Source organism: Zingiber officinale, chromosome 1B, assembly GCF_018446385.1.
Source record: "Zingiber officinale cultivar Zhangliang chromosome 1B, Zo_v1.1, whole genome shotgun sequence".
In the NCBI taxonomy this organism is placed as follows: domain Eukaryota; kingdom Viridiplantae; phylum Streptophyta; class Magnoliopsida; order Zingiberales; family Zingiberaceae; genus Zingiber; species Zingiber officinale.
The window spans coordinates 134,142,069-134,159,265 of record NC_055986.1 but is presented as its reverse complement, the minus strand read 5'-3'; the positions used below and the strand labels follow the sequence as shown (position 1 = coordinate 134,159,265).

At 40.1% G+C, this 17,197-nt stretch overlaps 1 protein-coding gene across 1 annotated transcript; it reads left to right on the top strand.

Annotated features, from left to right (window-relative positions):
* Positions 1-13,314: 13,314 nt before the first annotated feature.
* LOC121980229 (pentatricopeptide repeat-containing protein At1g02060, chloroplastic-like) lies at positions 13,315-15,790 on the top strand. Its single transcript, XM_042532203.1, has one exon. The coding sequence runs from the start codon at positions 13,362-13,364 to the stop codon at positions 15,459-15,461; it is 2,100 nt and encodes a 699-aa protein (XP_042388137.1). The 5' UTR covers positions 13,315-13,361; the 3' UTR covers positions 15,462-15,790.
* Positions 15,791-17,197: the final 1,407 nt, after the last annotated feature.

Below are 17,197 nucleotides of genomic sequence, written 5' to 3'. Positions count from 1 at the left end.
AACCCATGAGCATTTTTATTTCTAGGCTTATAACTAAAACCCTTAGTTTTCTTACCTAGATTTTCATCTACCTTCCTAACCCTAGGTGTGGTAGTTTTAGCATGAAAAGCTATATGTTTTTCCTTAACACTATCATGCTTCCTATTTTCATGGTAAATAGCATTAAAATGATAGAAATTAGAACTATCATGCTTTTTACCATAACGTAAAGGGGTAGGCTCAATAAACGTTACCTTCTTCTTTACCTTGGAGGCTCCCCCTTGACTAGTGCCTCCTTGAGCCTTGACCATCTTCTTCCCCTTGGGGCATTGACTTCGGTAATGCCCTTTTTGTTGACACAAGAAGCACACAATGTGCTCCTTGCTCTTCTTTGTCCCGGGGGTGGTCTCCTTGGGCTTCTCTTTGCCCTTTTGTGTCACTTGACCCTTCTTCTTGGCCAAGTTGGGACACTTGCTCTTGTAGTGCCCACTTTCCTTACACTCAAAACATATTATATGATTTTTATTTTTAATTGAAACATTTATACCTTCTTGTATAGGGATGACATTTTCTCCTTTTGATCCGGAGGTAGAAGCTTCCTCTTGATTCGAAGATATTCCTCCATTCGATTTTGCTTGACTTGCGGAGGTGGAAGCTTCTTCATCCTCATCTTCTCTTGACCCGGATGTGGAGGATTCTTCTTGCTCTTACTCCGGTGTCAATGAAGATTGCTCCCCCTCAATCCTAGAGGTGGAGGCTTCACCTTCTTCTTCATCCTCTTGTACATGAAACAAGGAATATGCTCCTTCCTTGCTCTTTTGATTACACTCCTTTGAGGATGAAGCTTCTTGGACTTCCTCTTCTTCGGAAGTTGAGCATCTCTCAACTTCGGAGTCCTCCTCTTGGTCTTGCTCCAAAGAGTCACCCTCTCTGGATTCTTCTTGCTCTTGTACAGTGGAGGGGATCTCTTCATGAAGCTTGGCCAATTTACTTCATAATTCCTTTGCATCTTCAAATTCTCCAATTTTGCAAAGGATGGTGCTTGGCAATAAATTGACCAAAAGCTTGGTCACTTTGTCATTTGCCTCGCACCTTTTGACTTGCTCTTGGCTCCACTTGCTCCTCTTGAGAACTTTGCCCTTTGAGTTTGTTGGAGTCTTGAAGCCTTCCATAAGAGCAAACCATTGCTCTATCTCCATCATAAGAAAATTTTCGATTCTTGATTTCCAAGAATCGAAGCTCGTGGAAGTGTATGGTGGAGCTACCCTCGTGTCGAATCCGAGCCTATCTCGGAATTCCATTGTAGAAGTTGAGCTTTTGAATTTCTTTGACATTGACAATTTTGCTTCAACTTCTTCACCCTCTAGCTCTTCTTGTTATGCTTGACCCTTCCGGCGATGATTCCGGTGAAGAGCGACCTCGCTCTGATACCACTTGTTGGGACCGAAAAGTAGCTAGAGGGGGGTGAATAGCTCGTCACGTGCTAGATGCTCGTCGTTGCTTGTTTCTTCGAAGATGTGCAGCGGAAAATACAGAAACAAATCACATAACGCTAACACGGTTGGTTTACTTGGTATCCACCTCACAAGAGGTGACTAGTCCAAGGATCCACACCTACACACACCCTCCACTAATAAAACTCTCCTTTATGGTAACTACCAAGGGCGGAGAAACCCTACAAGAAGAAAGGGAAAGGTAATGAAATACAAGCTCACAAGCTTACAATGAGTGCAAAAACCCTAACCCTAGTTTCTTCTCCTTGCTTTGATCCGCCTCTTGACTTGAAAGAACCTCCAAGAACCTTCAAGAACTGGTGATCTCGAGCTTGAGAAGAGCTGTGGAGGAGCTGGTGAAGATCTGAAATGAATCGGTGAAGAAGTGCTGAAGGAGACGCTCGCCTGCAGCTCAAATACGACGCAACGGTCGGATCCCGATCGATTCGAAAACTCCCAATCGATCGGGGAGGCTTTGGATCGATTCACGGATCGATCCAGAGCGCCTCTGTGCTCTGGAAAAACGCCTGGATCGATCCACGGATCGATCCAGCGCTTATCGCGCGAAGCAGCAGCGTCCCAATCGATCGGCTGATCGATTGGGACCTCTGGATCGATCCACTGATCGATTCAGAGGCTCTCTGTTCGCTAGGAAAGGCCTGGATCGATCCACTGATCGATCCAGCTCTTGGTTTTTGCCCAAAACCAAGTCCCAAGCCTCTCAAACCAACATCCGATCAACCTTGACCTGTTGGTACATCATACCTAGCATTTGGTCACTCCCTTGACCTGCCAGAACTCCCCACCAAGTGTCCGGTCAATCCCTTTGACCCACTTGGACTTTTCTCTTCGTGCCAAGTATCCAGTCAATCCTTTGACCTACTTGGACTTCCCAACACCAGATGTCTGATCATCCTTGATCCATCTGGATTTTCCCTTGCCTGGCTTCACTCACCAGGGCTTTCACCTAGCTTCACTCACTAGGGTTTTCCATCTGCCTAGCTTCATTCACTAGGACTTTCACCTGGCTTCACTCACCAGGATTTCCTTCTGCCTAGCTTCACTCACTAGGACTTTCACCTAGCTTCACTCACCAGCGTTTTCCATTCTGCCTAGCTTCACTCACTAGGACTTTCACCTGGCTTCACTCACTAGGATCAGTCAGGTATCCGGTCACTTTTGACCTACTTGACTCTTCTTCATTCACACTGATCAGTCCCTGATCAGAATCTCCCCATATGAACAACTGCACCTGCATTGTCCATGTGTCTACATGTATTGTCAAACATCGAAACTATGACCAAAACTCAAGCTTGATCAAACCAGTCAACCTTGACCTAAGGGATATTGCACCAACAGATTTTACTTGGTTCGGAGTCTTCGGCGACTCCTACTCTAAGACTTAGGTCCCGCGGACCTATCGATGGGTAATCTACTAAAATACCTTTTCTGGTACCTCTGAAAGAGAGAATCGAGTACAAAGGATTTAGGCGAAGTGTAACACAATACACTTCCCTTTTTCAATAATTAAGAATAGAATAACTTTGTTACCAATATGTATGGATCTATGTGAGAACACTCTTGTGTCGGTGTCAGTCTGCCGATCGCGCTTGAAAGTCCTCAGAGCAGTCGTTGAGTGCAACAGCTTCGTAGCAGGAAGTCAGAACCTCGAATTGACGTATAGTAGTTTGTATAGTAGTTCTTGAATGAAGCTTGGTCGAGACTACCTTATATAGGGCACGGAAGGCGCCTTCCATAGGCGTTGAAGGCGCCTCCAATGGGTCAAATCTGATCCCAACTTTACTGTGCCTTATCTGTGACGGGGTCCAAAATTTATCCCTTGGAAGGAGCCTTCAAGTCATTAAAAGTGTCTTCCATGAACAGTGTGAAGGCATCTTCCAATGCTTGAAGACACCTTGGGGTACTATTCATCTGAAAACTTTTTGCTCTTTTTGCCTTGCAAGTTGTGTTAGTCCAAAACTAAAATATCTAACCTACAAAATAAAGTTAACATAGTAAAAAAACTAAGAAATAGTAATTAGCTCCTGTCCTCCCAGGACTAGGAATTAGTCAAGGTCTCATATTCAGGATCTAAAATGGACCTAACATGGACCGACTCCTACTGTCCCTCAATCGAGATGAGTCGTCACTTAGCCACTTTCCTCCAGTGACTTACCTTTACTTACTAATTTGTTGTTGGTTGACTAGCCTCTTGGCCTACCAAGTCTTCATGCCAGCTGTCCGGTCCGCAAACCTAACTGTACCCAACCGATCTTCCTACCAGATATTCGGTCGGCCCATTGACCTATCTGGACTTCGCCCCAGCTATCCGGTCCCACGGACCTAGTTGAATTTCAGCCTAGTGTATGGTCCTTCGGACTTGTCAATTCTTGTACACTTGGTAAAACAATTAGATCACAAAATACCTAACTTAACTCCTTTGTCATTTATCAAAATCTGAGTTAGACCGTTAGTGTAATCTGTACCAACAATCAACAAAATAGCCATACAAACATAAACAAGAAACCCAACCTATATTTATAAGTCTACCTGACCTATTAGGCTTACCTTTTGCTTAGAGGTCCCTCCTCTAAGTCTACCACCTAAGGGTCAATCCCTTAGGATTAAGCCACACTCCTATAGGTCTGCCCTACCTACTAGGCTTCATGTTTGGATAACATCCTGTTGGTCCTTGGTCGGCCTGCAAGAGGGAGTGAATTGCTCTAAAAAAGCAAACAGACCTTTCTCAAAACTTATAACTTGATTAAGACAACCACTTTATTAGAATAAACTTAAAATGAATAAATTACAAGAGGCTAGCTATTTTTACTTGGTTACAACCGGGGATGTTATTAATCTAAGATGTTGAAAGCACTAATCAAATTCTCTTTTTGTCGTAGGTAGAGAAACTTCTTACAAGCGTTGAAAGCACATAGCTTTAAAACAGAGATGTAGTTCGAAGTATAGAAAATATTGTGTTGAACTATTGAGACCAGGTGACCGTTTGCTGATGTGGCAGCTCTGGGCGCTTGGAAGGGCTCCAGGCGCCTCTGTGTGGATAAAACTTTATCCACATCACAACGGCTCGCAACGGCTAGTGTTGATGAAACTTATCTGGTCCAGGTGCTTGTAACAGCTCTAGGTGCCCAGACTTCCTTCAACAAGGGTACGTCGAGGAGGCACCCTGTGCTGCTCAGGGCGGTCCAGGTCTCTGAACTAGTCCAGGCACCTGGACTTGGTCTAGGTACCCAAACAGTCAACTTTTTATTGACTGCTTGATTTCTCCCCCGTTCGCTTGGGTGATTTTGGCCATCTGGACTAGGGCTCATCCGAACTCATTTTCTAGCTCTCTCTTCAAGCAACCTTCTGCTCCGGCTTCTCGTCCCTCGAAAACGTCGTGCGCTTCCTTCTTGTCTGCTAGCGTATTGTTGGATCGATCGCATGTGAGAGGGGGGGGGGTTGAATCATGTGGCTTTCAAAATTTTTCTTTTCGATTTTATAAACAAAGTAGAGTACGCAGCGAAAAATTAAAATGAAAACCACACTATAAGACACGAGCAGTTTACTTGATTTGGAGCCTTCGGTGATTCCTACTCCAAGACCTAGGTCCCGCGACATATCGACAGGTAATCCACTAAAAGTCTCTTCTGATACCTCCAGAAGAGAAAATCGAGTACAAGGAAAGTTAGAACAAATTGAACACACTGTACTTGTTTTTTTGTTATAATCAAGTACACAAGTAAAAAGTTACTGACACTTTAGAAATAGAAGTAGGGCCACTCGTGTGTCGGTGTCAGACTGTCGGCCTCAATCAAAAGTTCTTGAAATAGTTATCGGGCTTAGTAGCTTCACAGCAGAGTCATAACAGAAGCCTGAATCAGTTGGAAGTTCAATCGGATGCGCAGTAACTCGTATAGGTGTTGTGTTCTAATGCCTTCTCGAGACAGCGTTATAAAAGGCATGGAAGGCGCCTTCTATAGTCATGGAAGGTGCCTCCAATGAGGCAAGTTCAATCCCGAATAGCTCGACACTTATCCACGACTTCGACCAAAATTTATCCTGCGGAAGGCACCTTCCATAGCCATGGGAGGCCTTCTATGAATAGTACGAAGGCACCTTCCATCAAGCTTGAAGGCGCTTTCAAACACTGCTCATCCGAAGGAAAAATATGCTCCTTTATCTTGCAAATTAACGTTAGTTCAATAAGAAAAATAATAACCTGCAAGACAAATGTTAGTACAATAATAATGAGCAGTATTAATTAGTTCCTGCCCTCTCAGGAATAGGAACTAGTCAATGTATCAACTTAGTGATCCCAATGGACCTAAACTCGACCGACGCCTACTGTCCCTTTAACCGGGACGCGCCCTCACTTAGTTATTCTCCTCCAGTGACTTACCTTCACTTACTAGTTTGCCAGACATCTGGTCAACTTGTCAACCTGTCAACCTGTTTGGACTTTATGCCAGCTATCCGATCGGCCCGTTGACCTAGCTGGACTTCTTGCCAGATATTTGGTCAACCCATTGACCTATCTAGACTTTATACCAGCTATCCGGTCGGCCTATTGACCTAGCTGGACTTCGTACCAATTATCCGGTCGGCCTGTTGACTTAGCTAGACTTCGTACCAGCTATCCGGTTGACCCGTTGACCTAGCTGGATTTCCTGCACACTTAATCATGGTTAGATCACAACAAAATCTAACTTAACTTACTTATCATTCATCAAAACCTGAGTTAGACCGTTAATGCAAAACTGCACCAACACATACTCTTCCGTAGTACCTTGTCCCTCGGATGCACAAAGCTTGTCGATTTTCTCCCGTGTCATCCTTCTTGCTAACTACATCTTTCACTCAACTTCCTGTGCTCCTAAGTTCCTGCACACTTAGGCACAAGGCCTTAAACATAGTTGACCACATCAAAACTACCTCGGTGTCCCTACAATTTTTCCCTTTTTGATATGCATCAATGCGAGTTAGAGTTAGAGTAAAAACATAATTTTAATAAAATGACAATCAAAACTAGAATTTTACAAACTATAAAATTACAAACATAACCTCCCCCTAGACTTAAGTTCTTATCTCCCACTTTCTCCTTTTGATCACAGTAAAAATAAAGTTGGGGAAAAAATAAAGTTAAAAAAATTTGAAACTTTTTCTAAGGGTTAAGGCAATCAATTCAAAGTAAATTTTTTTTTACAAAAATATTTTTCTTAAAAATCTAAATTTCCACGATTTAATAATCACATTTTTAAATTTAATTTAAAAATAAGTTTAACATTTCAAAAAAAAAAATTGAAATTTTTCTTGAAATTCAACCAAAGTATATGAATATGCAGAAAAATTTTCATGAAAAATTTAGAAGTATTTTAGTACAAACAAATTATTTTACACAGAAACATAGTTTTAACAAGTTAAATTTTAAAAATTTATTTTTATTTAAATAAATCTCTTAATCTTTTCTAAGTATTGAGAATAGAATTCACAACTAATAAAAAATTAAAATTTTCAAAAATAAGTTTCCAAGACTTTTTTGTTTTAAAAATAAGATTTTCAGTAAATAATCTATAGAAAATTTATTATTTATCAAATATTTACAAAAGAATATTTTTAAATAGAAATTTAATGATTCTCTCACTAAAGAAAATTTGAATAAAAATTTCGAACATAAAGATTGTACAAAAAAATGCTTTAAATAGACATGAGTTTTTTTTTAAAAAAAATATTTTAAAAATAGTTTTATTAACCTAAAAATCAGGTTGATTTTTCTATTTATTCAAAATATAAAGGTAATTTTCCAAAATATCAGGTTTTTCAAATACTTATCTAAAGAATTTTAAATTTTAAATTATGATTTTTCAATTAAAAATTCAAAAAAAAAATCTTTAATCGGAAATTTTTTAAAAAAATTTAACACTGAGAGATTTTTCATTCAAGCAATATAGGAAAACTTTTAGCAATGAATGTCAACAGCAAGTATACGAACTTAATTTTTTAGGTAAATTTAATATTCCTAAACATAAAATATGCATAATCATTTATTTATATTAAGTAAGATTTTGGTACTCAAAATAATTTTTTTTCCTACAGGATTAATAAGAAATTTCTTTGGTACTTATTTTTGTGATATTTTTATAATTTATCCCTTATGATATTTAAAATACCAATTTAGATTTCTATAATTTCTCCATGTATTTTGCTTAACCCATGTAGAATTTCTAGATTTTTAATTTGGTCATTCAAATTTTTATTTTCATTTTTTAAATTTATCATACATTTCTAAACGCCATGTATTTGCTAAAATTATTTTCAATTCTAAAATTTCCTTTTTAAAATTATTTTTTTATATTTAAGTTTATATAATGATCTAGTCATAGATTTAATACCTGTATATAATTGGTCAGGGGTAGTAAACATACCTCACTTACCGGATCTGCTCTAAAGTTTATTTTTTTCTCCTCGCTGCAGCTTTCTTCTGAGGAGCCTCTCCCTTCGTCTATGCTCTCCTCCTGATGATTTGCCATCAGTGCAAGTCCAACGTACTCCTCTAGATTTGATTCTGAGGATGACTCATCCTAAGTTTCATTCAGGGTTTTGTGCTTTGTTGTACTTGGACCTTTCTTGTTGTCCTTCTTCTTCAGTGCTGGGCAATCCTCCTTAATGTGCCCCTCTTTATTGCGGTTATAACATCTTATCTTTCTTTCTCTTCTTTTCTTTGCCTGCACTTGATTAAATTTATTAGATCTAAAAAATTTCTTAAATTTCATTATCATATATGTTGATTCATCATCATCAAGGGAGGTGTCAGCATCTGATTCGTCCTTCTTGGCTTTTAGGGCAATGTTATTAGATTTTTTTATTTCTTGATTATCTACACAATGAGACTCATGAAGTTCAAAAGTTGAAAATAATTTTTTCAAGAGTACTTGCCCGAGGTCCTTAGAGATGTAGTAAACATCTACTAAGGCTGACCCCTCTTGAGTTCTCGAAAAGACATTAAGTGCGTACATTAAGGAGTCACGATTTGTTACCTTTTCTCTAAGGTTGTTGAGCTGGTTGATCAGATCTTTGATCCTTGCATGGAGTTGGGCTACCTTTTCTCCCTTGACCATTCGGAGGTTCATCAGTTGGCTTTGGAGGATGTCCTGCTTTGCTAGTTTGGCTTCCGAAGTACCTTCGTGAAGCTCCAGGAATTTTTCCCAGACATCTTTGGTGGAGTCATAGCTTCTGATCTGGCTAACCTTCTGGGGCAGAAGAACACTAAATAGATGGAACTCTACTTTTCCATTCACCACAATGTCGGCTTGTTCTTTCTTTGTCCACGTGTACTCTTCTTTCTCGACTTCGTGCTGATCTATCGGTGCTACAAAATCGTATTTTATAATTAATAAGATTTCAAAATCAATCATGAAGAATACTTCCATGTGTTTTTTCCACGTTGCGAAGTCTCTCTCAAATTTTGGCGGGTAGATGTTGGATCCAACCATTTATTTTACTTCGAATGACGATTAGTCCTTCTGAAGTGAACTTGGCTTTGATGCCACTTGTTGGTCTTCGGTCTGTCGGCAAAAGGGGATGAATTGCCCTGAAAAAGTAAACAAACATTTCTCGAAATTTACAGCTTGATTAAGACAATCACTTTATTAGAATAAACTTAAAATGCATAAATTAAAAGAGGCTACCATTTTTTACTTGGTTACAACCAGAGACGTTGTTAATCTAAGACATTGAAAGCACTAATCAAATTCTCCTATTGTCGTAGGCAGAGAAGCTTATTACAAGCGTTGGAAGCACAGAACTTGAAAACAGAGCCGTAGTTCGAAGAACAAAAAGTGTTGTGTTGACCTACTAAGACTAGGGCTCTATTTATAGTCTGTTGGTTGAATCTAACTGTTTACTGGCGTGGCATCTCCAGGAGCCTAAAAGGGCTCCGGGCGCCTGGGTGTGGATAAAACTATATCCACATCGCAACGGTAAGCAACGACTGGTGTTGATGAAACTTATCTGGTCCGACTGGCTAGAATAGCTCCAAGCGCTCGGACCGCCTTTGGCAAGGGCGCCTCGAGGAGGCGCCCTGGGCTACTGATGGCGGTCCGGGCGCCTAGACAGTCAACTTCTTGTTGACTATCTGATTTCTCGTTCGTTTGCTTGGATGATTTCGACCATCCTGAATAGGGCTCACCCGAACTCATTTTCCAGTCTTCTCCTCAAGCAAGCTTCCGCTCAGATTTCTCGTCCCATGGAAACACCGCACGCCTCCTTCTCATTTGCTAGCGTACTCTTTCACAACATCTCGTTCCTCTGACACACCAAGCTCGTCAACTCTCTCCCGTGCTATCCTTCTCGTTAGCTGTGTCTTTCGTTCGATTTCCTGTGCTCTTAAGTTTCTGCACACTTAGACACAAGGCATCAAACACACACAGGATCTTCCTTAACTTGGTTGACTACATCAAACTACCTTGGGTTTCCAACACATCTAAGAATTTACCATTACCTAGGGTTACCTTCTTCTAGGATTTTCACTGCCTAGCTCCACTCACCAGGACTTTCACCACCTAAGGTTACCTCCCCCTAGGATTTTCACCACCTAGCTTCACTCACTAGGGTCTAACTTCACTCATTAGGACTTCCACCACCTAAGGTTATCTCCCCCTAGGATTTCCACTGCTTAACTTCACTCACCAGGACTTCCATCACCTAAGGTTACCTCCACATAGGATTTTCACCACTTAGCTTCCCTCACTAAGGCATAACTTTACTCACCAAGACTTCCACCACCTAAGGTTACTTCCCCGAAGGATTCCACTGCCTATCCTTCGGTTAGATTTTTCCCTTGCTAGTCATCTAGTCTTGACTAGATGTTTATATTCTAAACATCAAGTTCTGTTTGGATCAACCCTTGGTCAAAATGACCAGACTTAGGTATATTGTTAAACATCGAAATCCTAGAGGTTGATTACTGTTATCTGGTGCTCCTTGCACCAACAATATCAAGTCGAGGGAGATTTTCAACCAACATTTTTTCATAAGGGCTAAAGACTAGTTCACTAATAACTTATCAAATTAAAAATAATTATTTAATAATTACAGTATGAAATTAGGTGATAGTCTTAGATATTTACCTCTTCAGGTGATACTTACTCTAAAAAAACTCTAACCTTACTAATATGAGGAGTAGACCTCCACTTATTTATTCATACACCTTCAGTATTATATGATTTTTGGATTGGAACATGTTCTAAAAATCATGCCTACAACATTAGACACAATCTTACATACATAATAATGTCCATATAAAAAACCACATTTACTATTTAAAAAAACTTACACATAAAAGACTAGCAAATCCCTTGAGGTATGAAACTGAAGTAGTCTTATGGGATGTCAGACTTGATGCAAAAAATCTCCGATGGTAGGTAATTAGGGAGTAAGAAATTGATAAATCACTTTAACCCAATTGAATCTACTTAGATTTTCAAAATCACCTACAATATCTACAAGGCCTAATGGAACATTATATGTATTAAATGAAAATAAAATACAAACAAATATATACAAAATGTGTAATTTACAAAATACTAAAACATCCGCATCTACTTCAACTCTATAAGAATAGAGTTTAAGAAACTCCTCAATTCTTGATTTAATAAGTTCTTTTTTATGAGAGAAGTGAGCAAGAAAGATGTCACTTGATGCATTTGTTGAGTTCATAGGAATAGAAGCACCTTTATCTGAAATACCAAGCAACAGAGATATATCTCTTCCAGTAAAAGCTATCGGGACACCTGAAAATTTAAATTGATTAGTTTTTTGTTATGCACTTCTAACTTTCAAAACTAGAAAATGTACCTAAAAATATTAAGGTTCGAGATGATGAATCCCAACTTTGAAATATATTCATGAGTAGGCCACAAATTTGCTAAATATTCGGTATGCTAAAAAAAAAGCAAACGGGGATTGTTTAATGATCGTTTTGTGTTGATCATGTAAATGAACAAAACCACGATCTTGTCCTTTTATTATTGGATGACTAAAAAATCTATTAAAGTGACCTAAAACATTGTACATTGGAGTTTATGATCAACATCAATTGATGACTGGAATCCCATAGCAAAATATTAATTATTAATATAAATAAATAAATATATATATGTAAAAATAATATTTCTATGATTAAGGTAAATTATCACATGTGTTGATTTTTACAAACTAGCACAATGTTGTAGCTAATTTTTACAAACCAGCACAACGTTGTAGCTAGTATTGAAAAAATAGCACCACGTTGTAGTTGGTTTGTAAAAACCAGCACCAAGGTTGGTGCTAGTTTGTAAAAATCAGCTACAATGCGACCATTTAAATAAACCAGAATAAAGGAACTCGATTTTTTGCAAAACAACAGTATGCTGCTACTGGTTTTTGAAAAACACCACTTATGTGCCCATTTTTTAGAATTAGCACCATCATGTTCCTTCGAAATCAACCACTAAACTGTATTTCGCAGTGATTTTTAAACAACTGATTCTTAAAAACAACGATAGGTAAAAGAAAAATACTCAATATACCTTTGCAACTCCCGTGGAATGCACCATTAAGAAACACAAGTAGAAACAAGAGAGGAGGGAAATGAACAGTATAGGTTGGACGAAAATCCTAACTCACTCCACGCGAGACTGATCGCTGAAGAGGATGCTTGATTTTAGGGTCTAACGCGGAGAAGAGAGGAGTGAGATGAGAGGGGAAGAGTGTTTAGGGTTTTGATTTTGAAAATCAATGACTTGAACAAAGGGCAGAGAAGAGAGAGCCAAAATATATCCGCGTATTTTGAAAAGAGAAAATGATAGATTTTATCTATGTCAAATCGCTATATTTGCTGTCATCCATCATCGCTCATATATATATATATATATATATATATATATATATATATATATATATATATATATATATATATATATATATATAAAAGAAAGGGTCAACGTTTCCTTCCTCCCATTATATATATATATATATAAAAGAAAGGGTCAACGTTTCCTTCCTCCCATCTCTCGTCTATTTTCTCTCTTCGTTCCTTGCTCTCGGCCGTTTATTCCCTCCATCAAAATAGCCATCAACTCCTAGCCATCCACCCTCCTCTGTTGCTTTCTATATAACATTCATCACCGGCTTCATCTCACCTCACCTCGCCTCGCCTTTTCTCCTCTCCTTGACTCCAATAAAATAACATTCCGAGCTCCACAGCCTCCTCTGCCTCATTCAGCTATGGGTGGTTGTGCGAGCAGACCCAAGGACCTCAGAGGCGAGGCCCCAGAAGCTGACGCGGCCGCCGTCAGCGTGGATCCCGCACCGCTCAACTCCACTGAGGTATGGTCTACCAGACAAAATTTGCAGTTAAATTGCAGAATGATACAAATTTTGCGTGAACGATAGGCTCCGGTGGTAGAGAGCATGGTGGAGGGCGAACCTAACGTTGCCCACAAAGAAGAGGACAAGGTGGAGGCGAGCGAGGTGGAGAAAGAAGAGCCCAAGGTTGAGGCGATCAAAGAACCCCATATTGAGAAGAGCGAGGCCGAGCAGACGGCTGAGACCACGGTCGTCAAAGAGGAGCCACCGGTCGCCGCCGCAGTCGTCGCCTAGAAGATCAAGGAGGTGAAGGTCACAAACGAATAGCAATCGAACCAGAGTCGAATTTTATGGAACCATGTTGTTTGAACTGAAATCTTCTTGAATAAAATTGCATTTATGGGCTTATCTTATACTGTTAATTGTAACACAAAGACCCGGCCCGGCCTGTCTCGGGTTGGCCGAAACAGGCCCGGATTTCCCTTTTAGGCTAGCCCTTGCGGTTTGTTACACGGAGAGTCGCCGCCTCGCCGGAATCGCCATGTCATGCTTCGCCTCCGGACCACCTTCTCCCACACCCTTCTCCCCTCCGCCTCCCGTCTCTGTTCCTCCGCCGGAGGCCTCGAGTATTCGGAACTGGGTCACGCTATCGCCGACTTGGTCAACGCTGAAGCAACCGATTCTTGGCCCCCGTCCCTCCCCGCGTCTCTCACCGCCCTTGTCCGTTCGCACACCCACGCCCTCTCCCCCTCCGACCTCTTGCATTCCTTGTACCTCCTCCGCCGCCCAAACGCAGCAGGGCACCTCCTCCTCTGGTCACTCAACTTAGTCCCTCTCGAACCCGCCGTCACCGGCAAGGTCATCTACCTCCTCCTCCGCTCTCGCTCTATTCACCCCGCCCTCGACCTCCTCCTCTCCCTTCCCCCGTCTTCCATCCCCGACAACTCGTTCAATGCCCTCCTCCGCCGCCTTGCCACCGCTGGCCATCTCCGCTACGCCGTCCGGCTCTTCCGTCTGATCCCCTCTCCCTCCGTCTTCTCCTACAACTCCCTCCTCGCCGCCTTTTTCCGGCGGGGACGTACCCGCGCCGCCTCCGACCTGTTCGAGGAAATGCTCGCGAGGGCCGTCCGGCCTGACGTGTGCACCTTTAACACCCTCATCCGAGGCTTCTGCCTCAATTCCATGGTCCACGAGGCTTTCCACGTCTTTAAAGAGATGTCACGCCATGGCTGCGCCCCTGACGTTGTCACCTACAATACCCTTCTCGATGGTCTTTGCCGTGCGGGCGAGGTTCGGATCGCTCACAATCTCCTGAATGGAATGCGGAGAAACACCCCCGATACTGCGCCGAATGTCGTCTCCTACACCACCCTGATCCGCGGCTACTGCAGCAAGCTCCTGGCGGCTGACGCCCTGAATCTCTTCAACGATATGATATCTGTCGGCCTTCAGCCCAATAGCATCACATACAACACTCTTATCCAAGGACTTTGTAAATCACGAAGGATGGATTTGGTCAAGGAATTACTGGATCGAGGAAAAAATGGTGACGAAGATTTGGTTTTTGAGCCAGATACTTGCACGTTTAACACCTTGATAGCTGCGCATTGTAACATGGGCTGCTTCAGTGACGCTCTGAAGGTATTTGAAAGAATGACAGAGATGCAGGTGGACCTCGATTCGGTAACGTATGGTATCTTGATTAGGGGATTGTGTGAAAATGGGGAGTTTCGACGAGCAGAAGAGCTAATCGATGAGCTGTTGAAGGAGGTTTTGAGGCGGAGAGGAGGTTGCCTTCCTCTGGTTGCAACTTATAACCCCATGCTCAACTACTTGTGTCATAGTGGAAAGACAGAGAAAGCAAGGATTGTTCTTCAACAGTTGTTGGATAACAAGGCCAAATTCGATCTTGAAGCATTTAAGACAGTGATCTTGGGATACTGCAAGGAGGGAAAATTCAAGAAGGGATATGAGCTGCTAGTGTCCATGTCTAAGAGAGACCTTGTGCCAGATGCTGAAATTTATCAGATTCTCATCAACGGGTTCTTGCAGCAGGAGAACATAGATTTTGCTTGGAAGGTTCTAAGAAAAATGTTTAATAGCAAGCACCGACCAAGCACGGATGCATTCCATTTGGTGCTCATGGGCATGGTGAAAAAGAGTAAGTATACTAAAGAATCTGGTGATTTGGTCATTGTGATGTTGCAGAGGAGTGTTCGTCCAAATATAGATCTATCGACGAAAGTTGTTGAAAATCTTTTCAGAAGTGACTCGAATGACAGGGCTTTCAAGATTGTTAAATTGCTTTTTGAGAAAGGTTATCGCCTGAAGATGGAGGAGTTGGTTGTTTCCTTGTGCAAAAGTCGGAAGTTTTTGGAGGCTCGAGAAATGCTGTTGTTTAGTTTGGAAAAATCCGAGAAAATCAGTAATGATGTTTACACTACAGTGATCAACAAGCTTTGTTCAAAAGGAAAAGCTTTGGAGGCATTTGACTTGTTCTATGAAATAAAGGAAAGAGGATGCGCTAGTATTAATTCAAGTTGTTTATGTGCTCTAAAAGTTGCACTTGAAAATGGTGAAAAAATGAATGAAGCTAAATTTGTTGCCAAGCAAATAAACCGTGCTGTTGACGAAGTTGCAAATTGATATGGCTTGTCTTTGGCCTTATCTTGTTTTGTTGATTAGTTGGTAAAAGGCCTGATGGAGAAAGTTTTAAAAATTAGGGAGAAAGCTATGTGAGGATGATGAAGTTACTTTCTCAAGCTTCATGGAGTGAGCTAGGAATATGAAATATCAGATATACAGTAAAGGGGGAAAAAAAAGAGAAACAAAATAAGGTACCATCCATTTGTTTATTTATTCAACATGTCAAACTTTCCAATCTTATTATCACTGAATCATGTGTTTAATATCTCAATGTATAACCAAGTAGTGTTGCTAGTTCATTCATTCTACTATGCTATTGCAAAATCAAATAGCTGATACTAAGAATCTTCATCAAATTACATGGAAAGAGATGCAAAATTCTTGGTGATAATTATAACTCCCATGTCAAACCATGAAATTGCTTCTAGATTGTTGTCAGTCTCACTTTTTTTTAGGTCATATGCTACTCCTGTAGCTAATCACGTGAAGCTTTGTTGATTCCCCTGACGAGCTGAAGGATTATCAGCTTACATCATCCATCAGTTTGATATTAAGTTACATTAACCAATCAAATTGATTGACAGCTTTTAGTGATTCTTGCTGGTCAGATCAAGTTCACCTGTGATGTGGTATGATCTACAAAATACTGTTCGAAATTTTGGAGAGCCCAATATCTTTTATAAAAAGAGGAAAAAGAGAGGAATTTGTTTGAGTTATAACTTGATTCTCTCTTTTTCATAATTCATCTGTATAGCGTGGTCAGTTATTTATTTATATCTATTTTAAAAATGGCTATACCAAGAAACTTATTTCGAATCATTCAAATTAGGACTTTTTCTCAACGAATATTCTTGTACTAAGGAGAAATGTATGTTTGTACTTGAAGTAAAAACAGTTCCATCTGTTGCTGTTGAATAACTTTAAAAGTGATTCTCAGGAAGGGCATTTTTTCCTTGCAAGTTCACCCTATCTCCTTGTACCGATAGTTTCACATCCAAGAAAACCATTATGAGTTGAGGTTTTGATTGTCGGCTGTTTCTAAGTTGAAGCTATTTAAGGAGAGAGATGAGTTCATGAATAATATGTTTTCTTCAAGGTAAATTCATCAATTGTGTTATAATTATGATTGGTCGAGATAGATGATCCTTTCGGTATATGAGCTCTGCTTTGATTAAAGCTGCAAAGAAAAGCCCAAGCTACCTCATGTGAATGATTTTATGTTAGAATTCTAAGCCCGAGCGTAGCACAGATGAAGAACGCATGATATCTGATGTAGGAGAGAATTCAAAATTAAGGATTTTCTAATTAGTTATCTGTTAATTAAGTTTAGTTTATTTTTTATATTTAATTTTGTCCTAAATCTTAAGAATAGAGTCTTGATAGTTAATTTATCCTAAATCTTAGGGAATAAGTCTAATTGATTATTTTTCTGTTTAGATTTTTTTGAGGGTTTTGAGAGTTATATAAACCTATGCTTAGATGATGTTTAGGGACAAATTATTTTGATATTGAATCAATTGGTTTCGCTTAAGTTACGTTACAGCTACATCTCTTTTGTTCTTTATTTTTCGCTCTTATTTTCTCAAGAAGTTTTTTTTTAAAACTTATCTTGAGTTACTTTTTATTTCGTTATTTCTCTATTATTTTTCTTAATCCCTCTGTAACTTCACGTCCCAGAATAATCTATATTCTATTCGGCGTCAGTTGGTATCAGAGTTCATTAAAATCCAATGGAG